Source organism: Oncorhynchus clarkii, chromosome 33 (genome assembly GCF_045791955.1).
Source record: "Oncorhynchus clarkii lewisi isolate Uvic-CL-2024 chromosome 33, UVic_Ocla_1.0, whole genome shotgun sequence".
NCBI classification, from domain to species: Eukaryota; Metazoa; Chordata; class Actinopteri; order Salmoniformes; family Salmonidae; genus Oncorhynchus; species Oncorhynchus clarkii.
The window spans coordinates 1,823,200-1,849,205 of NC_092179.1; the positions used below are offsets into that span (position 1 = coordinate 1,823,200).

The 26,006-nt window shown below is 41.9% G+C and overlaps 2 protein-coding genes across 5 annotated transcripts; one reads left to right on the plus strand and one right to left on the minus strand.

Annotated features, from left to right (window-relative positions):
* Positions 1 to 675: 675 nt before the first annotated feature.
* On the plus strand, positions 676 to 12,016 carry LOC139392673 (clarin-1-like). 3 transcript variants are annotated; one of them, XR_011629720.1, is made up of 4 exons: positions 683 to 1,253; positions 7,978 to 8,157; positions 9,570 to 10,700; positions 11,488 to 12,016. XR_011629720.1 is itself a non-coding variant. In XM_071140825.1 (3 exons), exons 1-3 carry the CDS (start codon positions 1,001 to 1,003, stop codon positions 9,833 to 9,835), a joined length of 699 nt encoding a protein of 232 aa, XP_070996926.1. In that variant the 5' UTR covers positions 676 to 1,000; the 3' UTR covers positions 9,836 to 12,016. The 3 variants fall into 3 exon arrangements, 2 of the variants coding, with proteins under 2 accessions (XP_070996926.1, XP_070996927.1); XM_071140825.1 differs by having other exon boundaries at positions 676 to 1,253; positions 9,570 to 12,016; XM_071140826.1 differs by lacking the exon at positions 11,488 to 12,016 and having other exon boundaries at positions 763 to 1,253; positions 8,074 to 8,157; positions 9,570 to 10,688.
* On the minus strand, positions 8,038 to 25,875 carry LOC139392672 (eukaryotic translation initiation factor 2A-like). Of its 2 annotated transcripts, none has more exons than XM_071140824.1 (15): positions 25,835 to 25,875; positions 25,380 to 25,449; positions 25,201 to 25,272; positions 24,847 to 24,965; positions 24,341 to 24,440; positions 21,444 to 21,526; positions 21,128 to 21,201; positions 20,869 to 21,013; positions 20,620 to 20,736; positions 19,066 to 19,640; positions 18,507 to 18,620; positions 18,204 to 18,320; positions 17,825 to 17,890; positions 17,655 to 17,714; positions 8,038 to 8,155 (listed from the first exon to the last, which is right to left on the minus strand). In XM_071140824.1, the coding sequence occupies exons 1-15, from the start codon at positions 25,860 to 25,862 to the stop codon at positions 8,135 to 8,137; spliced, it is 1,761 nt and encodes a 586-aa protein (XP_070996925.1). In that variant the 5' UTR covers positions 25,863 to 25,875; the 3' UTR covers positions 8,038 to 8,134. The 2 variants fall into 2 exon arrangements, with proteins under 2 accessions (XP_070996925.1, XP_070996924.1); XM_071140823.1 differs by having other exon boundaries at positions 18,501 to 18,620; positions 25,835 to 25,862.
* Between the last annotated feature and the right edge of the window lie 131 nt (positions 25,876 to 26,006).

Below are 26,006 nucleotides of genomic sequence, written 5' to 3' on the forward strand. Positions count from 1 at the left end.
ATACAGTCTCGCTATTGTTATTTTACTGCTGCTTTTGAATTATTTGTTACTTTTATTTTCTATTTTTTACCTAAAACTTTTTTTCTTAAAACTTCTTAAAGCATTGTTGGTTAAGGGCTTGTAAGCATTTCACTGTAAGGGCTACACAACATCTGTTGTGTAGACCTTAAAGTGAAGGGCAGGCATTCATTTCAAGTACAGAAGAAAGTCGGGAGGGGAGGACCACAGGAAGAGACAGAAGAGAGGAGGCTATTTTACATGATTAAGGGTGGGACACAGACAGTTGAATAAGACTTTAAACATGATAGGAAAGCATCCAACAGGAAAGTGTGATTATTGTTAGCCAGGGAATAGAGACAGTGGAGCATGTACTGATACAGTGTGGACGGTATGAGAGAGGATGAGATCCAGGATGATGGAGAAGGGGATACAGGAAATGAGTTTAAAGAGTATACTGACTAGAACGTCATTAGATTAAAAAATATATAAATATATTTGAGACTAAGGGAAACGTGCTGCCACGTAGGATTTATTTTTTCCCAGTCTCTGGCCCACACTCCAGTACAGTAGGTGGTAGTAATGCACCATGACATTGAATGCCAACCGCCGATAAACTCCACGGAAGAAGAAGAAAACTCACGTGTTCAGTGCAGCAGATGAGCTTCGTATCCAATCAGACAACAGGTCACCGAGGCTAAAGTCGTCCCTCTCGCTGTCTTTGAGAAGCGTCTCCCGAATTTAAAACCTTGGTTACTTGGAAACAATGAGCAAGGGGGAAAACTATCAATGTAACGTAATACACAACGGCCACGTTAGAACAGCATCAATACGGTATAAACATTTAGCTTTTTCAATGAGGCTTGTCATAATAGCTTAACACAGATATTTAGCGTCTTCGTTTTGGATTATTTACCTCAAGCAAGAATTTGCTACCAACTGGAGAGGAATTGAACATCATGGACTGGTCAGACTAATTATTTTCCCACACTCTTCTGACACCATGCCAAGTCGTCAAAAGAAAATTATATTCTCTGTCGCCGGTGTGTTGAGTTTCGGTTGCGTCCTCATTGTTGCGGCCGCGATGGGGTCGCAATTTTGGGTCCAGGGGACTATGCTGTGTACAACCGGGGCGCAGCTTGTAAATGCCACAGGACAAGAGCTTGATCAATTTGTCGGTAGGGTTAACTATGGTCTCTTTCACGGACAGACAGTGAAGCAATGTGGACTTGGTGGAAGACCCTTCAGATTTTCATGTGAGTAGAAATCCATGTGAATTGCATGAGAAGTTTGTGAAAAACTGTGGTTTTAAAGATTACTGCTGGGTTGAAACATGATGTTCTCATTTTGAGCATCTATTATGAAAAGTTAATAACAATGAGACGAGGTACCCACTCCATTAATAATTCAAGTGACTATAGATAGACTACACCCTGTTTTAATTGAGTCCTATCCCTGTGACTTAAGGATCTATTTGATTAAATCAAATGTGATGTTTAGCATTAATTCGCTTGGCAGGATTGGCACAATATAAAGCCTACTTATAGACTGTAAAAAAAAATCACATTTACAATAAAGTATACTGAAAAAAATCTAAATACAACAGTCAACAATTAACAATTTTACTGAGTTACAGTTCATATAAGGAAATCAGTCCATTGAAATGAATTCATTATGCCCTAACCTATGGATTTCACATGACTGGACAGGGGCGCAGCCACGGGTGGGCCTGGGAGGGCATAGTAAATGTGCGGGGGTACAAGTTAGTCAAGGTAATTTGTACATGTTGGTAGGGGTAAAGTTACTTATGCATAGATAATAAACAGCGAGTAGCAGCAGTGTAAAAAACAGAGGGGTGGTCAATGTAAATAGTCCAGGTGGCCATTTGATTAATTGTTCAGGAGTCTTATGGCTTGGGGGTAGAAGCTGTTAAGGAGCCCTTTGGACCTAGACTTGGTGCTCCGGTACCGCTTGCCGTGCAGTAGCAGAGAGAAGTCTATGACTAGGGTGGCTGGAGTCTTTGAACATTTCTTGGGCCTTCCTCTGACACTGCCTGGAATATACAGTACCAGTCAAAAGTTTGGACACACCTACTCATTCAAGGTTTTTATTTTATTTGAACTATTTTCTAAATTGTAGAATAAAACTATGAAATAACACATGGAATCATGTTGTAACCCACAATCTTTTTAAATCAAAATATATTTGATATTCTTCTAAGTAGCCACCCTTTGCCTTGATGACAGCTTTGCACACTCTTGGCATTCTCTCAACCAGCTTCATGAGGTAGTCACCTGGAATGCATTTCCATTAACAGGTGTGCCTTGTTAATTTGTGGATTTCATTTTCTCCGTAATGCCTTTGAGCCAATCAGTTGTGTTGTGACAAGGTAGGGGTGGTATACAGAAGATAGCCCTATTTGATGAGAGGCCAAGTCCATATTATGGCAAGAACAGCTCAAAAAGCAAAGAGAAACGACAGTCCATCATTACTTTAAGACATGAAGGTCAGTCAATACAGAACATTTAAAAAACTTCAAGTGCATTTGCAAAAACCATCAAGCGCTATGATCAAACTGGCTCTCATGAGGACTGCCACAGGAAAGGAAGACCCAGAGTTACCTCTCCTGCAGAGGATAACTTCATTAGAGTTACCAGCCTCAGAAATTGCAGCCCAAAGAAATGCTTCAGTGTTCAAGTAACAGACACATCTCAACATCAACTGTTCAGAGGAGACTGCGTGAATCAGGCTTTCATGGTCGAATTGCTGCAAAGAAACCACTATTAAAGGACACCAAAAATAAGAGACTTGCTTGGGCCAAGAAACACGAGCAATGGACATTAGACCGGTGGACATCTGTCCTTTTGTCTGATGAGTCCAAATTTTAGATTTTTGGTTCCAACCTTCGTCTTTGAGACGCATAGTAGGTGAAATTATGATCTCTGCATGTGTGGTTCCCACCGTGAAGCATGGAGGAGGTGTGATGATGTGGCAGTTCTTTGCTAGTGATACTGTCAGTGATTTGTTTTGAATTCAAGGCACACTTACCACAGCATTCTGCATTGATACACCATCCCCTCTGGTTTGCGCTTAGTGGGACTATCATTTGTTTTTCAACAGAACAGTTACCCAACACACCACCAGGATGTGTAAGGGCTACTTGACCAAGAAAGGAGAGTGATGGAGTGCTGCATCAGATGACCTGGCCTCCACAATCACCTGACCTCAACCCAATTGAGATGTTTTGGGATGAGTTGGACCGCGGCGTGAAGGAAAAGCAGGCAACATGTGCTCTGTATATGTGGGAACTCCTTCAAGACTGTTGGAAAAGCATTCCAGGTGAAGCTGGTTGCCAAGACTGTGTAAAGCTGTCATCATGGCTACTTTGAAGAATCTAATATATAAAATACATTTTGATTTATTGGTACTACATGATTCTATATGTGTTATTTCATAGTTTTGATGTCTTCACTATTATTCTACAATGTAGGAAATAGTAAAAATAAAGGAAAACCTTTGAGCAGGTGTGTCCAAACTTTTGACAGATACTGTATATTTACTTATGTGTGTGTGTGTGTGTGTATATATATATATATATACACAAAGTTTGGACACACCTGCTCAAAGGTTTTCCTTTATTTTTACTATTTATATTATACATACACACACACACACACAGTGGGCTCCAAAATTACTGGCACCCCTGACTGGTAATGCAGAAACATAATACTTAAAAAAATATAAACAATATAATTTTAGAGAAACTCAAAATACCAACATGTGAGAAATACTGTACTTTGTTCATGTTTAAATGGAACCAACCAAAATTATACAATTATTTAATACATTTTACCAAAATTAAGGTTTCATAATTATTGGCACTGTTCATTTAGTACTTAGTGCAAATCCCCTCTGGCAAGGATAACAGCATGGAGTCTTTTCCTGTAATGCTTGACAAGGTTAAGGAACACATTTGGAGGGATTTTGGACCCTTTCAAGATCCTTCACATTCTTGGGTTTGCGCTCATCAACTGCCCTCTTCAACTCAGCCCACAGGTTTTCGATTGGATTGAGGTCCTGCGACTGAGATGGCCATGGTAGAACATTGATTTTGTTGTCACAACCTTTTCTGTGTGGTTCTTGAGGGATGTTTTTTGTCATTGTCTTGTTGGAAAGTCCACCTATGGCCAAGTCCCAGCCTTCTGGCAGAGGCAACCAGATTGTCAGCCAAAATTGCCTGATACTTGGTGGAATTCATTATGTCATCCATTGTAACCAGTGCCCCTGGACCTCTGGAATGAAAACCTCCCCAAAACATCACCGACCCACCACCATATTTCACCATGTGTATGAGGTGCCTCTCCTTGTATGCATCTCTGTTTCGACGCCATACATGCCGATGCCGTATCTGACCAAAGCACCTTCTTCCAGTCATAATTTAAATTATGTTAAATTACACTTGCATCTGTGTCTTGGGGTCAGAAAGGGCTTTCTTCTGGCAACCCTTCCGAAGAGCCTGTGGTTGTAGATGGTGGCGTCTGATGGTGCTTTTTGAAACCTGGTGACCCCAAGACACCACCAAGGCCTGCAATTCTTTCACAGTGATTCTTGGGGATTTTTTTTGCTTCTCTCACCATCCTCCCTATCCTGGGGGGGCAAAATGCATTTGCGTCCTCTACACGTGAGGTTTTCAACTGTTCCATATCTTTAGATTTTTTATATAATTGACCCGACAGTGCTCAATTGTTTGTGGATCTTGTAGCCATTACCAGATTTATGAAGGTCTACGACCATCTGTCTCTTTTGAACTGCCAGTTCTTTTGTTTTCTTCATGGAGTTGGATAAAAAGGAATATTGCATGCGTGTTACCTCATTTTTATATCCTAGTGAAACAGGAAGTGATGTAATGGCTCAATGTAGTTCCTTAAGACTTAGATAAACTTAAATACGTAGAATTTAATTCCTGGTTTAAGTTTGGTAGATTTTATTTACAATCTTTAAGGGTGCCATTAACTGTGACACCTTGATTTGGAGGACATTGATTTTTAATTAAATCAGTAAATGATTTTGGTGGCTTCCATTGAAACATTAATAAAGTACAGTATTCCTCACATATTGGTATTTTCAGTTTATCTCTATATTGTTTATTTTTTATGGAACTCGGTAGTGAGTGTTGCTACCGAAGACAGACAATTTTTTTATGCACTTCAGTACCTCGACGGTCCCGTTCTGTGAGCGTGTGTGGCCTACCACTTTCCGGTTGAGCCGTTGTTGCTCCTAGACATTTCCACTTCACAATAACAGCACTTACAGTTGACCGGGGCAGCTCTAGCAGGGCAGAAATTTGACGAACTGACGTGTTGGAAAGGTGGCATCCAATGATGGTGCCATGTTGAAAGTCACTAAACTCGTCAGTAAGACTATTCTACTGCCAATGTTTATCTATAGAGATTGCATGGTTGTATGTTTGACTTTATACACCTGTCAGCAACGGGTGAGGCTAAAATAGCAGAATCCACTAATTTGAAGGGGTGTCCACATACTTTTGTATATATATAGTGTCTTTGGCTATATCCATTATAATGATCCTGATAAATTAATTTACCTAGCTCAGAGAAGCTGTCTGTCTCGTCACGTTTATATGCATGGCACAGTGGAAATCGCAAAAAAACCCAACTTTGTTCCACAAGTCGGAAAGGCAGACAGAAAAGTTTAGACAAACCCAAACATGTCTTTTTTTACTCCCCAACGGGCTCAGGAGGGGCGAAGTTGGAGTCATGCGTCCTCCGAAACATGACCCACCTAACCGCGCTCCTTAACACCCTCCAGCTTAACCCAGAAGCACCAATGTGTGGAAGGAAACACTTTTCAACACAAGAAGTCATTAGGGCGCAATTAGCCAAGTAAAGCACCTACAGCAAAACCCGGACGACGCTGGGCCAACTGTGCCGTCGCGGCCGGTTGTGGCATAGCCCGGGAATGAACCCGGGTCTGTAGTAATGCCTCTAGCACTGCGATGCAATTCCTTAGACTGCTGTGCCACTCGGGAGGCCCCCCCAAAACCAAACATTTTATAAAAGTACAGAATTCAAAATGGTAGTTGGGGGAAACATTGTAAAGTTATGCGTCTTTGAAATGTGATCAACTTGTTAACCCACTTCAGAGACAAGTAGGTAAAAATGCACTTTAATAATTTCCACACTGGAGAGCTCAACTTTGTTTATGCCCGTTCAGCATTGTCCACATCCGCTTAAGCCTTAGCCCCACCTATCTCTTTAAGAATTCCCGTGTTATTGCATGAGTCAGCATGGCATTGCCCTCCAGAAAGTAGTCTCTCTATTATCCGATTGTCACTAGTTAAGTCATCAATTGTAGAAAGGGGCAGGGTTTTATGTTCTTTAAATACGATTTTAAACCTAGCCACACTGTTAACCTTATGCCTAAACTTAAATGAATACCAAAAAGCAATTATTTTCCCATTTTTAAGATTATAGACCATTTTGTCACTGTGCTGTCTAGTGGAAACCCTATTATCCCCCTCCATTATTTCAGCCGATCATGGATCCTGCATTTCTTTTTCTCTAAAAAGCTCAGTGCTCTGTTCTAAACTAGACTAGTAATTTAAAAGGTTTATTCATATTTACGGATCCCATATAAGTTTGTAATTAAGTCATGTGAAAGTTTACATGTTCAAGAAGGCATTTCTGGAAAAAATAAATACAAAATCTAATGGTCCTACTGTGTAGGAAATGGCATCAAATGCCTACGATCCTGAATCTGGTCACAAATGCTAGCCTAGTGGCATGAGGAAATATTGTCTAAACACTTTTTTTCCAGGGGAGATTAAGTTTATACATTGACTGGCTGGGCTGTGCGATAAATCTAATGGAACTGTTAACAGGCATTACCTGGAGGATGTGGCATTGTTGTGCTATAACTCCCTACTATCAACCAATCAGAATCCTAGATCCAAGTAACCTGTTTTATGATAATAGATTTACAGGCTGCGAAGATGTATAGCGCTGCTGTAAAATTGACCTCTGTTGTTCAAGGTATTGGAAAATTGATTGAACAGTCACATCTCTAATGAGACTAGACTAGGCTACACATACAGTAAGCCTGTACACACATGTGGGTCATGGAGCCCTGATGACCACGTGTAAATGCGCACGTAGCCTACCCTCGGTGGTAGAAATACCTTAAACTTCATATTTATCATCTACAGCACTACCCCACCATTAATGTATGTGAAAACTGCATGTTTCTATGTTTTTTTAGTAAAACAGATAGTGGAAATGCGTTTGACATTACTTTACTTTGCCAACTCATAGTTGGTTCAAATCAGAAATGTTTTATTTTTATCTGGCGTTCATCTTTTTGACTATAAATCCACCGTTTTCACATGTTGGAGATGATTCATTTGAAGTTGACACATTTTGGAATGTCAGCAGAACATTATTTAGTGCTAACAACAAACTCAAATCAAACAAAGCAATAGGAGAAATGTAAATGGAGTAAAGAGAACCCTTTATCAAAGTCATGTAGGCTAGCCTTACAGGGGAAACCCAACTGCCTTCAACTAGGTTAATTGGCCATTCATAAGAGGGCATCTCTTATAACTCAGCAGTACATGTTTTGAGGTTGCAGTAACAAGAATCCTACACAAGCACAGTGGACTGAATCTTTATTGGACCGTGACAGATGCATCATCAGCAACTGTTCACTAATGAGATTTGGCACACACACACATTATCTTTTCGCTTGACCCGGCAGGCTTACTAACCATTATGATGGCTTTTTATATGAACAAAAAACTATTTGTTCTCTGATGGTTTGCGCCATCTGCCTTTATACAAATAGAACTCAGAGACTCATGCATGTGTTTCATCATGTGAAAGTTGTGGGGGGAAAAAATACTATTTACTGTTTAATAACTGTAGAACATTCCCACACCTCTCCATATTGTCCCTCTCCTTGTAGTTTTTCCGAACTTGGTGGACGTCATCCCAGCCAGTCTTCATGTCACTGTGATCTTCTTCTGCGGAGTTCTCATCCTCTTCTCCTCTGTGGCCACAGGCTTCTTTGTGTACAACGCCTTTGGTAGTCCCTACGAGACTCTGCACGGAGCCCTGGGACTCTACCTCTGGAACTTTGTCTGCTGTAAGCACACACAAAAATAGCATCTTAACCTTTTTCTTTCTAGAGTGGTATCCTTCACAGGGTAGCCGAATCACCTTCTAAGTTGTGAACAAGCAGCCTACCATATGAACATTGGCTAAGCACAAGCCCCCATACTCTGCAACATAAGCACAAAACACACTGCTCACATCACAGGTAAACAGCTCTATTACACACATGCATTCCAACTTCAGATATAAATAGCTCGCTGTAGGCTAAACAGGAGCCACGTTTATTGGTTCTAACGTGGCATTTTTCCTGATGTTGGCCACATTTTTAGACAGGTGTACACAATTAAACGACTCCTTGTGATCTGATTGTATCAGCTCTTCCTGACCACCTCTGAAGGTAGTCAGGCACACATTGTGTCTGGATATATTACAATTGTAGACGGATCTAGTGAAACAATTTAAATAATCATTATCCCGCCCTCTAAAATCATTGACAGGTGGGTCCATTGTGTCTTTAAATAAATTAAGAAATATTATTTGGAAAGAAAATCTCAAATAATGTGCATACAGCAAGGGACCAATAATTCTGAAAATGTGGTCCCAATCAGAATGTAGACAAGATCAGAATGCATGTTAGCCCCATGTATAAACGGGGCGATAGAGCAGTGGTTCTCAACCAGGAGTACTAGTACCCTTTGGGGTACTTGGCCTATACACTGGGTACTTGAGAAGACTCATGCTGGTACAGTAACCAAAAAAGGTTGAGAACCACTGCTATAGAGAACATGATTGGGGTCCAACAAAGGTGTCCTTCAACACTTCAACATTAGTTATAAGTGCATATCAGAGTCATTCAAACACAACAGCCAAGCCATGAGTGGTTGGCTGTACGTTATTGAGAAAAGGATCCACTTCCCTATTGCCTTTTTCAGCTTTAAAACCAGTATCCAGTAGCCTACCATCTCATCAGGAGACAGTGGGCTACTTGACCTTCCATCCAAATAATGGCACAAATTAAGAAAAACTGCACCAGAGTTAAAGGATATTTCTCAGTTATCTGGAACCGAGGCCCTAACTTAGGGGGCCTATTCAATCAAAACTGCTTGCCAGGTTTACACTAGAATGCAAGTTTGGATTCATCTAATCAATGAACCTATTTTTACGATTATGTGAAAGATGTCACCATGTTAATTAAAATATCTCGCTGCAGTGAATGACCTATGCTTAATTGTTTTGGTAACCTTTTAGTGATTGCAACTACTGTAGCATTAACATATTTCATTTTAATGTGGTAATGGAGGGAAAAGGTATTCTGCCTTATAGGAATGTGTTTACAGTAACTGATCATTTGGATGCCTTTGACTTCTTATTTGAACTCCCAGTGTTGTCAACTGTAATAGTATAATATTGTGTGCCTGTCTGTCTGCCTGACTTTCTGAACAGGCCTCTGCAGCTGCCTGGTGATGATTCTGTTTGCGTCCGAGGTGAAGCTCCACCGGCTGTCTGACCACATCGCCAACTTCAACGAGGGCACGTTTATGTACAAGACGCATACAGAACAATTCGATCACTCCTTCTGGCTCATCTTCCTCACCTTCCTCGTCCATGGCCTTAACATCCTACTGATCCGTGTGGCCGGGATCCAGTTCCCCTTCCAGGAGGCCAAAGAGTCGAATGTCAACACTGGGGCATCAGATCTCATGTACTGACCAGGGCTTTTGTTTGTTTGTGTGGCCGCTGGCTGCCCCTCCCCCACTCTAGTGACACTGAGCCTCGGCTATTGGCATGTCTCAATGGGAGACTTGGGGCCATAGCTCCTTGGTGCCCATGTGCTGTTGTAAGGTCCAAGAAAATGTGACCGTCCTAAGCCACTTCTTTTCTCCTTCCCATGACGAGCTGTCAGTCCTTCAGACGACAACCGGAGAAGTCTCCCTGGCCACCTCTGTTAGGGATGCTGTTTTGAATCTTGGAGGGGAGGGGTCTTGTTTTTCTTTCCATCGTGTCATTAATTGGTGATATCTCGTTAGGCGGTGGGCCAATTAAAGGCCAGGATTTCACTCTGCTATAGAAAAGCAGAGACTTGTTTGGTTCCACTCCTTTTATCAGGTTTTTCCAAGAATTGGCAGTCCCTCCCTTGGCAGTCCGAAGTTTTATCAATGAAGGAGGACTGTTAAACAGTATGTGACGATTGATTGACCAGAATAGGTACCATGTGTGTTTAGCCTTTCATTAGTGCCCCCGAAATGTATTGAAAGACCACAACTGTACAACTTAAACAGAGCCGTTTCTCTATCCCTTGTGCTTCATATTGGTTTTTACTTACATATTTAGAAATCCTAGAGGTCGCTTCATTGTTTAGTTAGATTATGTATTCAGAATCATGTGATTTGCCAATTTGAAAGATTTTAATGATGATCATTCCTAATACAACATTTTATTTTATGTGTAGAGCTTTTTAGATTTGCTCTAGATTTATATTCTGTTGGTGTAAGTCTGACATGCTGACCTCGCATGCGCGAGCGTTGCAAAATAAATTTCAACATACGTTATTCAATTATTGCACCCACTGCTCACGCGCGCCTGCATTTCCAAGGGATAAAATAGAAGTCAGTTCTATTTGTGACACCGATCGCAGTGCAAGTCCTGCCTCTCCCATCTCCTCATTGGTTTATAGAAGCAGATACCCACGTGCCATCTCCTCATTGGTTATACCCACGTGGGTGAATGAAATATGAGCTGAGTTCGGTCGTTCGTCGTGGTAACTGAGATGCCAATCGCCATATAAAGTACAAAGAAGAAAAAGCCTGGAAGGATGAGAGATGACAAGAAACGATTCGGTTGACCATTTTATGTGTGGATTAATTGTCGGAGTCGAGGACCTTGTCCATTTCAGATAAAATAACAACTCAACGTTTATATCCCAGGTCAAATTAGCTAGCAACCGCAAGCTAGCTAAAAAGGACAAAATAGCAAGCTAAATTGCCATAACTGTTTAATGCTTTTTGACCTGTCCCCAAAATAATATAATTGGTTGAGTTTGTTTTGATATTTTAACCTGCAGAGTTCCTCTTTAACCAGCTGAGTTCCTAGGTCCAGTGTCTGTTATTTTTCCCATCTTAATCTTTTCTTTTTATTGGCCAGTCTGAGATATGGCTTTTTCTTTGCAACTCTGCCTAGAAGCCAGCATCCCAGAGTCGCCTCTTCACTGTTGACGTTGAGACTGGTGTTTTGCTGGTACAATTGAATGAAGCTGCCAGTTGAGGACTTTCGAGGCTTCTGTTTCTCAAACTAGACACTCTAATGTACTTGTCCTCTTGCACAGTTGTCCATCGAGGCCTCCCGCTCTTTCTATTCTGGTTAGGGCCAGTTTGTGCTGTTCTGTGAAGGGAGTAGTACACAGCGTTGTACGAGATCTTCAGTTTCTTGGCAATTTCTCGCATTTCTCACCTTCATTTCTCAGAACAAGAATAGACTGCGTTTCAGAAGAAAGGTCTTTGTTTCTGGCTATTTTGAGCCTGTAATCGAACCTACAAATGCTGATGCTCAACTAGTCTAAATTAGGCCCGTTTTATTGCTTCTTTAATCAGGACAACAGTTTTAATCTGTGCTAAAATGATTGCAAAAGGATTTTCTAATGATCAGTTAGCTAATCCAAGTTTATAATTTTAAAAGGCTAACACAACATGCCATTGGAACGCAGGAGTGATGGTTGCTGATAATGGGCCTCTGTACGCCTATGTAGATATTCCATTAAATCAGCCGTTTCCATCTACAATAGTAATTTACAACATTAACAATGTCTGCACTGTATTTCTGATCAATTTGATGTTATTTTAATGGACAATAAAATTAAATAAATTTAAACAAGGACATTTCAAAGTGACCCCAAACTTTTGAACGGTAGTGTACTTATTACCTCGAATAACCTGTACATTGACTATTTTTTACTTAACACTTTTTCTTAACTGCATTGTTGGTTAAGGGCCTGTAAGTAAGCGTTTCACTGTAAGGTGGTAAATTAAATTGATTGGACATGATTTGGAAAGGCACACACCTGTCCATATAAGGTCCCACAGTTAACAGTTCAGAGCAAAAAACAAGCCATGAGGTTGAAGGAATTGTCCGTACAGCTCCGAGACAGAAGAAGTTTGGAACCACCAAGACTCTTCCTAGAGCTGGCTGCTGGGCCTAACTGAGCAATCAGGGGAGAAGGACCTTGGTCAGGGAGGTGACCAAGATGCTGATGGTCACTCTGACAGAGCTCCTCTGTGGCGATGGGAGAAACTTCCAGAAGGACAACCATCTCTGCAGCACTCCAACAATCCAGTATTTTTGGTAGTGTGGCCAGATGGAAGAAACTCCTAGGTAAAAGGCAAATGCCAGAAATCTGGTGGCACACTTGGAGTTTGCCAAAGGTCTGATGAACCCAAGATTGAACTATTTGGCCTGAATACCAAGCTTCACGTCTGGAACCTGGCACCATCCCTACGGTGAAGCATAGTGGTGGCAGCATCATGCTGTGGGGATATTTTTCAGCGGGAGGGATTGGGAGACTAGTCAGGATCGAGAGGAAACATGAACGGAGCAAAGTACTGAGAGATCCTTCATGAAAACCTGCTCCAGAGTGCTCAGGACCTCAGACTGGGGCAAAGGTTCCTCTTTCAACAGGACAACGACCCTAAGCACACAGCCAAGAGAACGCAGGAGTGGCTTCGGGACAAGTTTCTGATTGTCCTTGAGTGGCACAGCCAGAGCCTGGACTTGAACCCGAGGAGCAAACATCTCTGGAGAGACCTGAAAATAGTTGTGAAGTGACGCTCCCCATCCAACCTGATAAAGCTTGAGAGTATTTGTAGAGAAGAACGGAAGAAACTCCCCAAATACAGGTGTGCCAGGCTTGTAGCATCAGACCAAAGAAGACTCGAGGCTGTAATTGCTGCCAAAGGTGCTTCAACAAAGTACTGAGTAAAGGGTCTGAATACTTATATAAATGTGATATTTCCTTTTTATTTTTTTTAATAAATTTGCTAAAATTTCTATACCTGTATTTTCTTTGTCATTATGGGGTATTGTGTGTAGATTGATGAAGACAAAACACAATCCATTTTAGAATAAGGCTAACAAAACGTGGAAAGAGTCAAGGGGTCTGAATTAGAGGTTGACCGATTTTATCATTTTTCAACACCAATACCGATTATTGGTGGACAGATTTATATTTGTAATAATGACAATTACAACAATACTGAATTAACCCTTTTATTTTAACTTAATACATAAATCAAATCTATTTAGTCTCACATAAATAATGAAACATGTTGAAATAATGCAAAAACAGTGTTGGTGAAGAAAGTAAAAGTGGCATGTAAAAAAGCAAATGTTTTAAGTTTCTTGCTCAGAACATGAGAACATATGAAATCTGGTGGTTCAATATTCCCAGTTCTTCAATATTCCCAGTTAAGTTTTAGGTTGTAGTTATTATAGGAATTAATAGATTCTCTCTCTATATACCATTTGTATTTCATATATCTTAGACTATTTGATGTTCTTATAGGCACTTTAGTATTGCCAGGCTAATCTCGGGAGTTGATAGGCTTGAAGACATAAACAGCACTGTGCTTCAAGCATTGCAAAGAGCTGCTGGCAAACGCAGTAAAGTGCTGTTTGAATTAATGCTTATGAGCCTGCTGCTGCCTACCACCGCTCAGACTGCTCTATCAAATGTCAAATCATAGACTTAATAATAATATAATAAACACAGAAATACCGGCCTTTGGTCATTAATATGGTAAAATCCGGAAATGTTCATTTCGAAAACAAAACGTTTATTCTTTCAGTGAAATACGGAACCGTTCTGTATTTTATCTAACGGGTGGCAACCGTAAGTCTAAATATTGCTGTTACATTGCACAACCTTCAATGTTATGTCAGAATTATGTAAAATTCTGGCAAATTAATTACGGGTTTGTTAGGAAGAAACACAGTTCGCGATGAGCCAGGCGGCCCAAACGGTTTCATATACCCTGACTCTGCTTGTACTGAACGCAAGAGAAGTGACACAATTTCCCTAGTTAATATTGCCTGCTACCATGCATTTATTTTAACTAAATATGCAGGTTTAAAAATATATACTTCTGTATATTGATTTTAAGGAATTGATGTTCATGGTTAGGTACATTTGTGCAACGAATGTGCTTTTTTTTCGCAAATGTGCTTTTAAATCATCACCCGTTTGGAAAAGTTGAAGTAGGCCGTGATTCGATGACAAATTAAGACACTGCATTGATTATATGCAACGCAGGACAAGCTAGTTGACCTAGTAATATCATCAACCATGTAGTTAACTAGTGGTTATGTGAAGATGCGATCTAGTAACTTAACTTGGCTCATTGCACCCACAAGGTCCTTTTGACGCTGCACTCGCGCAACAGGTGGTCAGCCTGCCACGCAGTTTCCTCATGGATTGCAATGTAATCGGCGTCCAAATAGGCCAATTACTGATTGTAATGAAAACTTGAAATCGGCCCTAATTAATCGGCCATGCAGACCTCTGGTCTGAATTCCGAATGCACTGTGTATGTTTTTAAACGTAAAATCCATATAAATCCAAATGCCTAAGTATTTATATGCAGGCACATGTTCGATTGGATAACCATCTAATGAGTGAATATGTATTCCATCTAATGAGTGAATATGTATTTCATCTGAAACATTCTTATGAGAGTTTGAAGACATGTATTTTGTGCTTAATACAGGCAAAACAAGTTTTAAATTAGGAAGGGATTTCTGCATTGCTGTCAAATCTGACTGTAGTTTTGACACAGCCAGATCAACAGTTGGGGCAATAGCTTACATAATATTATCATCTACATATAGATTTATTTATAGATTGACCAATGGTGTTTATATAAATAGTGAAGAGAATCGGTCCCAAAAATCTATCCGTGGTACACCTTTACATACATTAAGAAATTCAGACTTAAATTCTGTCACGAAGATAATCCTGAAACCATGAACAGGCATCAGAGCTCAGGCCTATCGAGGACAACTTATTCAATAAAATAGCATGATCAACAGTATCAAAATCTTTTGACAGGTCTACAAACAAAGCAGCACATTTGATTTTAGTGTCTACAGCATTGAGAAGATCATTAAGACCTAAAGTGGCTGCTGTAATAGTGCTATGCCCAGGCCTAAACCCTGATTGGTTTACATTCTAAATACATTTCTCAGATAAAAAAGAGCAAAGTTGTACATTTACCAAGGATTCAAGAATCTTAGCTTGACAAGGAAGCCTTGAAATGGGGCAATCGTTATTAAGATCACTACAATCCGCACCCTTATGGAGTGGCAGCACAAGAGATGATTTCCATCATTTTTGAATATTTCCTGATAAATGTTAAACAAAAAATGTGAGTTATTGTTCATCATTGTTGGCTCAATGGCGCTGCACACTTAAGCAGACCAGGATCTAATTAGTCGGCCCGTGTGTATTTTTTGTTCTCTATTGCTAGCAAAGCATCCCGGACTTATTTTTCTGTAAATAACCTAAAAGAAAAGCTTTGACTATAATTTCTCTGATCATTCAGCAAGTTTCCCCTATCAGCATCCATACCAAAATCATTGAATAGACTTAGAAGTTCTGTCAAAGAGCTGAGATGACAGTTTTCCAGAATTTTGCCAGGTTCCCAATACAATCCGAAAGAGTGGTTACATAAGTCAGATTTGGCCTTTCTGACTTGTCTTAAACAATGATTCCTCAGTTGCTTAAATGCTTGCCTCTCTACTATTATTCTGCGTGATGTGCAGTGTAAGTGTGGGAGAGCTCTGGCATTTCCTTGTGGGTGGGAACAATATCACCGGTGTGTCGTGTGGTAGCCAATGGCAAGGAAGAACCGTGATTGAATTTGGTCAAGAGCATTGCCAAATAAGTGATACACAAACTATTCTCCAATTTTTTTGGTGACGATGAATGAAAATAGCAACCGTTTATTGGAACCATGAAGAAGAATAACTGTTTTGGTGGAATACATTTAATAAAATGTTCTTATTACATATCGGTGAACTGAAACAAGTTCATTCAACTTAAAGTAAAAACCAACAATTTCTAGCTGTTGACACCTTTAAGTGTTTATTAGGTATCATCAATGGATTTAATAACCTGTACATACAGTGCATTCGGAAAGTACTCAGACCCCTTCAGTTTACACATTGTTACGTTACAGCCTTATTCTAAAATTCTAAATTTCCCCCCTCAATCTACATACAATACCCCGTAATGACAAAGAGAAAACAGATTTTTTAAATTTGAGCAAATTTATCAAAATAAAACAAATATCTTATTTGCATAAGTATTCAAACCCTTTGCTCTGACTCGAATTTGAGCTCATGTGCATCCTGTTTCCATTGATCATCCTTGATGTTTCTAGAACTTGATTGGAGTCCACCTGTGGTAAAGTCGATTGGACATGATTTGGAAAGGCACACACCTGTCTATATAAAGGTCACACAGTTGACAGTGCATATCAGAGCAAAAACCAAGCCATGAGGTAGAAGGAATTGTCTGTAGAGCTCCGAGACAGGTTTGTGTCAAGGCACAGATCTGAGGAAGTGTACCAAAAAATGTCTGCAGCATTGAATGTCTCCAAGAACACAGTCCCCTCCATCATTCTTAAATGGAAGAAGTTTGGAACCGCCAAGACTCTTCCAAGAGCTGGCTGCCCGGCCAAACTGAGCAAAGCCAAAAGGCACATGACAGTTTGCCAAAATGCACCTAAAGGACTCTCAGACCATGAGAAACTAGATTCTCTGGTCTGATGAAACCAAGACTCTTTGCCTGAATGCCAAGCATCACATCTGGAGGAAACCAGGCACTGCTCATCACCTGGCCAATACCATCCCTACGGTGAAGGATGGTGGTGGCAGCATCATGCTGTGGGGATGTTTTTCAGCGTCAGGGACTGGGAGATTAGTCAGGATCGAGGGAAAGATGAACTGAGCAAAGAGATCCCTGATGAAAACCTACTCCAGAGCGCTCAGGACATCAGACTGGGGCCGAAGGTTCACCTTCAACAGGACAACAACCCTAAGCAAGACAATGAAGGAGTTGAGTGGCCCAGCCAGAGCCCAGACTTAAACCCAATCGAACATCTCTGGAGAGACCTGAAAATAGCTGTGCAGATGCTCCCCATCTAACCGGACAGAGCTTGAGAGTATTTGCAGAGAAGAACTGAAGAAACTGCTAAAATACAGGTGTGCCAAGCTTGTAGCATCACACCCAAGAAGACTCGAGGCTGTAGTCGCTGCCAAAAGTGCTTCAACAAAGAACTGAGTAAAGGGTCTGAATACTTATGTAAATGTGTTGTTTTTTTTATACATTTACAAAAATGTCAAACCTGTTTTTGCTTTATCATTATGGGTTGTTGTGTGTAGATTGAGGGGGTGTCCATTATACATAGCTTTGGGTGTGCTCTTGATCATATGGCAAGGATGTTGTGTTTTCATGAACAAATTAAATATTTTATTTTATACTACTAGTTGAAGATCCTCAAGCTCTTTCATGAGTTGAGCCTCCTTTTCCATCTTTTCAAGCTGAGAAACGACAAGGGACAAAAATAAAACACATGTTAGCACCAATTCTCTATTTTCAAGTAGTATATACGAATGTGTGTGTGTGAGACAGTAGTTTGCCAGAACAATACCTGGTTCTTTTGAATGGGTTTCCCAGTTGCTTGCAGCGCTTTCAGCTCGTCTATAGCTTTCAGTTTCTAGGAGTTAGTTTGAAATTAACAGAATTAACATACAGCTAAGCCATTCAACACCAAGGGCAACACTTGACGTGGAACTTACTCAAGACTAATTTGTCTACAGTATGCTTGTGATAAATCCTTTTCATAGCAGTGAAAATTAAAAGGTAAATTACATTATGAAGTAAAACCTGCTTCCCCAAAGACGTATATTGAATCTGTAAAAATACTGTAAGGTAAATTTGGACGAAACACAAACAGCTTACTACAGGTACTTCAGCCAACAACTGATACAGTTACTACTGACTATTAAACAGTGACCATATTTTTTCACCTTCTTTACGTTCTTGATCTTCTTGTCAGTCTCTGGGTCGCCACAGGAGAGTTCAGGCTGAGCGCTGCTGGCTGGAGAGGGATCTGACTGGGGCTCAAGGGCATCTGGGTTTATCTCCTACACAAGCAGAAAACACAACTTGTTCAACCTTAAGGCTTTAAAACGTCACAAAAATCACACACAACTTGATCGCTTACCTAACCATCTCCCACTCCCCCCATCTGATATCTTAGACAAGAGCAATTCTCCACTTCAGTCATACATTCCAGCACATTAGGAGAAGATTATGCAAAGTATCTGTACCTGTTTGGCTGCTTTCTTTGCCTCTCGTTTTTTCTGGTTCTTCAGAGCTGTCTTGGACAGCTGCTTGTCCCCGGTGGCGCCAGGCCTCATGTTCTGTGGAGGCTCCTCTTCATGCTGACAGAGAAAAGAGTGGATATTTACAGACCTTTTTCATCACTATTAGGTCTTTCTCTTCAGGGGTGGATTTAATACAATGCATCTTTATTTGGCCCTTTAAAAGGATAGTTCACCCAAATTCTATATTGGTTTGCTTACTCTGTAAGCAGTCTATGGATAAGGTAAGTCAGCAATCCATGCTTTGGTTCGCCTGCTAACTTTTCAGCATTTACAGCACAAAACCAATGCTTGGTATCACTAATATTAGCATTTTACGTCCAAATCCTCCCAAAGTGTCTAAAATCGATTGTGGACTTCAATAAAGTTACTTAAAATATGGACATGAAACAAGAATAATGCTAATTGGAATTTGATGAACTATCCCTTTAAATGCTCATTTTTTGTTTTATAACTGAATGCCTACTGAAGAAAAGAACCTGACCCCTGGCCCTCCTCTACTTACTAGTTTAGAGCTGGCTGTGACCGGTTTATTCCGTAGGGCAGGTGGGCGGTAGGCCTGAGCTGGCTTGGACTCTGTGCTGCCCAGCTCGCTGGGTGCTGCCTGGTACTTCACCGGCCTCTCAGGGAACGTCCCGTCTGGGAAGGGCTGCCACACAGTCTCCCAGAGCTCTGTGCCCGTCGGTGTGTCCTGCTTGTACAGAACCGTGCCAGTGTAGTGCCAGATCTTGTAGCCGTTGCTGACACGTAGCCGGGGGGCACAGGTCGACGTGACGACGTGTTCACCGTCTGGGCACCAGGCGAAGTGGGTGGAGTCCGGCGCCTGGGGCTTGGACACCTGCTTCCACTTCTTGACATCCCACACCTCCATCTGGCCCCGTAGGTTCCCGAAGCCGGCCAAGACCAGGATGTGGCCCTGGGGGCTGTAGTAGACGGCATTGCGGGGGCCCGTGCCGAAGTCAAAGACAGGGTCGCACTTGAGGTTGTAGACAGTAGCCTTGGCGGGCATGAAGCCATAGACCACGCAGAACTCTGTGGAGCTTGGGCTCCATGCCACATCGTAGATGGGCCCGTTTTTCTCTGTTCACAACACAGATAGATAGCATACGTTTACGAACCACAGAGCATCAGCTAAATTCATTTAAAATTATTCCTGGGTGTAAGCAGCGAGGCTCCGGGAGAGGCTCGAGCTGCTCAGTGTACAACTACGCTCTGGTTCAATTTTTTAAAGAATGACGAGCTTCTCACGCCCGAGAACACTTGATAAATGCAGCATGCGCACACGCCGGCAACAAAGGTACACGTCCAGTGTAACAGGCTGACTACACCGCTCGCATCGCGTGCGTTGCACAATAAATTTAGAAATCTATATTGTTAAATTATGGCACCCACCCTACTTGGCAATGCAGATGCTCATTGGCATGCACAAGGGCTAAAATAGAAGTCCGTTCTATTTGTGACGCAGATCACGCTGCAAGTCCTGCCTCTCCCTTCTCCTCATTGGTTTATAGAAGCAGATAACCAATGAGGAGATGGCACGTGGGTGACAAAGACGAGCGAGGTCAGTGGCGGTAATGCACCTAATTTATGAAAGTTGCCAATCGCAATATAAAGTCAAGAGAAGAAAAGGCCTGGGAGGAGGAGTGATGACTAGAAACGAGTCGGTTGACTGTTTTGTGTGGATTAATTGGCGGAGTAGAGGACCTTGTGCATTTCAGGTAAAATAACAACTCAACGTTTATATCCCAGGACAAAGCTATCTAAATTGCCATAAATTTTTAATGCTTTTCGACCTGCCCCCAAATTAATGTAATTGGTTCAGAGTTTGTTTTGATATTTTAACCTGCGTGTCGTGATCGCGTTTGGTGTAAGGGGACAAAATACATTTGTGCAAGATGGCGCACCGGCGCAGCTGGTTTTGGTTCCGTGTTACAGATAAAAACATACCGAATGACCATCGCGCCAGTGCTTCTCCCCTGGTATTTACATATCTTTGCCTTCAGACGTACAAATAAGTAAAGTGGAGTAAAAAAACACTATATAAAAATTATGCACTCACGTAGCTGCACCGCAGAAGTCTCCCCATTGGTGGCCAAGTAGTGTAAAGTCTGTTCTCCGTAGTATGAGGCCCCTGTTTTATCCACCTCTATGCTGGCCTGCACCAGAACCGCAGTGGCTGATTGAGAGAAGAAGAAAAAAAAGCCGTCATGGCATTAATCTTCTACAACAACAAACTTTTAGGATAACACAAACCACACATTCTCCATAACATTTACTTAACATAATTCTGTTATAAATGTTGACCAACCTTTTTTGTTCCACAGCATGGTCACCCTGTCAGCCTTAAAGAAACTCTTGTTGGCCAGAGCACAGGTCGGGCCACCAAAGTTGGGGTACTGGTATAGCCGGACAAACGAGGGGGCACCTTTGCTCCCAGGGACATAAACAGCCACCTTCAGCAGAAACACAGTGGCAAATGTCAATACCCTCTTCTACAGTCAGCTAACCAAACAGATATATGAATTGTTAAGTTTATCGGCAGGAAACAGGATAAAACAGAGGTATACCTTACTAGGCTGACTTCCTGGGGACAGCACAAACTCGGACACCTTCTGCAAGTGAAGCTTATTGGCAATGGTGCCTGGAAAAAGAGACAATTAACTAATACAAATATTGTTACTTTTATAATAGAATGTGCATAAGCGCTACCTAGTGCTCTCAATAAATGCTTGGTTCTGTGTGTCACATCAGTATGGAGCTGCCATCATGGCTAGTTATCCATTGTTAAGGAGATCTCTTGACCTCAATGGGAATTCCTGGTTGAATAAACTTTCAATAAATAAAATCTATGTGGACAAGAACAGGGACAATAAAGATACTTACTAAAATCGTTGTTCTCAAAAAAATGAAGTTCATTGTTAACACTCCTGACCGCAATCTTCTCGTCATCTGACCAGCTTGGACACCTGTACACATTGACAAGACAAAAACAATCCGTTAAAGGTCCTGATGCAAACATATAACTAAAAACTATCATCATTTTCAGTTTCTATTCAAAGCAGTGAGGGGTCATAATGATAAAGTGGTGGCAGACATTATCTAGCCTTCCCAAGTGCATCATCTGTGTAACAGAGAATCACACTCACATGATTGGTAACCATCATTACGACCAGGAATACGACTTTCCCGAAGCAGATCCTTTGTTCGGACCTCCACCCTGGACATGGGATCTTATCCCAGAGGTCGACCCAAAACAAAGCGGTCGCCGCAGGAGAGGCAGATGGAGCGACCTACTGGTCAGACTTGGAAGGCGAGCACACCATCCACTGCTTCCGAGCATATTACTCTCCAATGTCCAATCTCTAGATAACAAGGTGGATGAAATTAGGGCACGAGTTGCCTTCCAGAGAGACATCAGAGATTGTAACATTCTCTGTTTCATGGAAACCTGGCTCACTCGGCATATGTTGTCAGTCGGTACAGCCACCCGGTTTCTTCACGCATCGCGCCAACAAACAAACATCTCTCTGGTAAGAAGAATGATGATTTATGATTAATGACGCATGGTATAATCATAACAACATACAGGAACTCAAGTCCTTTTGTTCACCTGACCTATAATTCCTTACAATCAAATTCCGACCGCATTATCTACCAAGAGAATTCTCTTTGATTATAGTCACATATTACATATCCTCCCCCCAAGCAGATACCCCGACGGCCCTGAAAGGACTTCACTGGACTCTATGTAAACTGGAAACCATAGATTTTAACAAAGCTAATCTGAGAACAAGGCTTTCTAAATTCTGTCAGCATATGGAATGCGCGACACGAGTTGGTAACATTCTGGATCATTGCTACTCTATCCGCGATGCATACAAAGCCCTTCCCCGGCCCTCCCTTCGGGCAAACCAAACAATGACTCCATTTTGTTGCTCCCAACCTATAGACAGAAAATAAAACAGGAAATGCCCGGGCTCAGGCCTATCCAACGCTGATCTGACCAATCGGATTCCCCGCTTCAAGATTGCTTCGATCACGTGGACTGGGATATGTTCCGGGTAGCCTTAGACAACACATTGCTAATAAACTCGCTCACGGCGTCAGATAGCGAGTTTATTAGCAAATCCATTGGTGATTTTGTACCCACTGTGACTATTAAAACCTTCCCTAACCAGAAACCGTGGATTGATGCCAGCATTCGCGCAGAACTGAAAGCGCGAACCACAGCTTTTAATCATGGCAAGGCAACTGGAAACATGACCGAATACAAACAGTGTAGCTATTCCCTCCGCAAGGCAATCAAGCAAGCGAAGCGTCAGTATAGAGACAAAGTAGTCGCAATTCAACAGCTCAAACACGAGACGTATGTGGCAGGGTCTACAGTACAGTCAATCACGGATTACAAAAAGAAAACCAGCCCCGTTGCGGACATCGACGTCTTGCTCCCAGACAAATTAAACAACTAATTTGCTCGCTTTGAGGACAATACAGTGCCACTGACACGGCCCGCTACCAAAGCCTGTGGGCTCTCCTTCACCGTGGCCAAAATGAGTGAAACATTTAAACGCGTTAACCCTCGCAAGGCTGCCGGCCCAGACGGCATCCCTAGCCGCATCCTCAAAGCTTGCGCAGACCAGCTGGCTGGTGTGTTTACGGACATATTCAATCAATCCTTATCCCAGTCTGCTGTCCCCACATGCTTCAAGAGGGCCACCATTGTTCCTGTTCTCAAGAAAGCTAAGGTAACTGAACTAAATTACTATCGACCCGTAGCACTCACTTCTGTCATCATGAAGTGCTTTGAGACTAGTCAAGGATCATATCACCTCCACACTACCTGATACCCTAGACCCACTCCAATTTGTTTACTGCCCCAATAGGTCCACAGACGACGCAATCGCACTGCCCTGTCCCACCTGGACAAGAGGAATACCTACGTAAGAATGCTGTTTATTGACTACACCTCAGCATTTAACACCATAGTACCCGCCAAACTTGTCATTAAGGGCAAAGCCCTGGGTCTCGACCCCGCCCTGTACAATTGGGTCCTGGACTTTGACGGGCCGCCCCCAGGTGGTGACGGTAGGAAACAACATCTCCACCCCATTGATCCTCAACATTGGGGCCCCAAAAGCGTGAGTTCTGAGCACTCTCGTGTACTCCCTGTTCACCCATGACTGCGTGGCCATGCACAGTTCCAACTCAATCATAAAGTTTGCAGACGACACTCCAGTGGTAGGCTTTATTACCAACAACGATGAGACGGCCTACAGGGAGGAGGTTAGGGCCCTCGGAATGTGGTGTCAGGAAAATAACCTCTCACTCAACGTCAAGAAAACAAAGGAGATGATCGTGGACTTCAGGAAACAGCAGAGGGTGCACCCCCCATCCACATCAACGGGACAGTAGTGGAGAAGGTGGAAAGTTTTAAGTTTCTCGGCGTGCACATCATGGACCAACTGAAATGGCCCAGCCACACAGACAGCATGGTGAAGAAGGCGCAACAGCGCAGAGTCAGGACATCCGTTTGAATGTCCCATATGAAAGACGGCACCTTACGCAGGGAAATGTCCCCTTCACTGTCCCGGGACATTGGAATCTTCGACCAGAGTGCCCCCTACTGGACCACTTCCAGCAGCATCTGATTTCCCATCCAGGGACCGAACAGGACCAACCCTACTTAGCTTCAGAGGCAAGCAGGATGTTATGCTGCTGGCTAATCCTCTGTATTTCCTCAGATAGACAAAACACAGTAATAGACAACGGTGCAAACTCACCATCCTTGTACCCTCTTATGGTAGAGAGCCTTGAGGCAGGTCCCAGTTTGCAAATCCCACAGCTGCAAGTTGGCATCTCCTTGTGGGTTTTCTTGTGTCTCTAACAAGAGAAAGGAAAAATACCATTACATTACCTATTGTAAAGATGAGTGCTAGTGCAGCACAACCAACCACAAACCATACATTGAAATGGACATGACATTTAAATTATATCTAGTTTAAAACATAATACATTTAGACTCCCTAATTGTGTGCCTGCTTAAGGATTATACACACTATGAAAACAGTGACATACGGTCTGTCAAAAAAATTCAGCTGGACAAAAATTAATTGAAACTAAAGTACATAGAACTACTGCGTAGTGTGTAGAGCCCTTTAGTCATTAATAGATTCCAGAAAAAGGACAAGGAGCACAATTTCAAGAGTCAGTGCTTTCCATTTTCATAATCTAATCAAACCTTGTGTTAGAATTTGTATTGCATTTCAATGTAGTTATGTAAACTTACTGCTATACACCTGCCATGTAGCCAGTACAGTGTTCAGCGGAGAGAACTCCAACATTGCAGTCTTTGGAAGGTCAAATGACCTGACTTGTGAGCCATCTGCAACCTTCACAACAGTGACCCTGACAAACAAAACATGGGCATGACAACTACTGTGATCGGAACAGTCTCAACGCATGCAAAAGATTCCAATGCCTGAAGAAGTAGCCTACATGACGAATGTCACTACAGCATGCAGGGATTTTATACTACTTTTGCATACTGATACATAGGGCTCGGGGCAAAAGTGGTGTACTATATAGGGAATCGTGTGCCATTTGGGATGCAGATTTAGTGCCATGATGTAGCTTTTCTTACTTCTCTCCATTGCACCATGCAAACAATGTCCCATCCTTGCTGAAAGCAACATATCTACTTTGCCGAGGGTCCCTGAAAATGAAAGGTTTAATAAATAAAATTGCATTTGCAACACATGAACAGGGATTGATTTGGCTAACAGTGTAACATTATGTTAAGTCTGATAGAACGGGAATGACCTTTGAAAATCTGCATTCTTCTCGCAGTTTGGTGGTCCACGGAGCAGCACTGTGCCGTCAGATCCCCGGACTGTGATCACAATAACAGCAGCAGTTAGTCTAAAATCACTGATGTAATAGCTATGTAAGATTAACGAATTAGCTACATTATCATCAGCAGAAGGTAAATCTGATTGGAACGGAACTGGGCTTGCAAGATATAATACTACAGTGATGGGCTTGCAACATGCAAGCATACAGCATCTGGCAAAATGTTTAGAAAGCATTTGGCAAGCTTGTAACATTACTCTGACAAGAGCACCTCAAAATCGACTAGAAAGTAAGGAAATGATTCAACATTCCAAATCACGTGACAGTTAAGAGTGGCCGTGGCGTATATTCTACAACCCAGGTTAACATCTAAAACAATACGTAAACAACAAATAAAGAATTTACTCTTCAATGAAAGAACCCACCTGCTAAGAGAGGTGTGGGGGGCGCCATGATGTACCGGAAAGAGAATAATCTGCAAAAGGAAATGCCAAAGTCTCAAGAAAAAAGGGGCGTGTCATTGGAACGTTGGCCACGTCATCAGAAAATGTGTGACTAATCACTTTTTTTCTCCATAATAAATTCACTCCTACATTG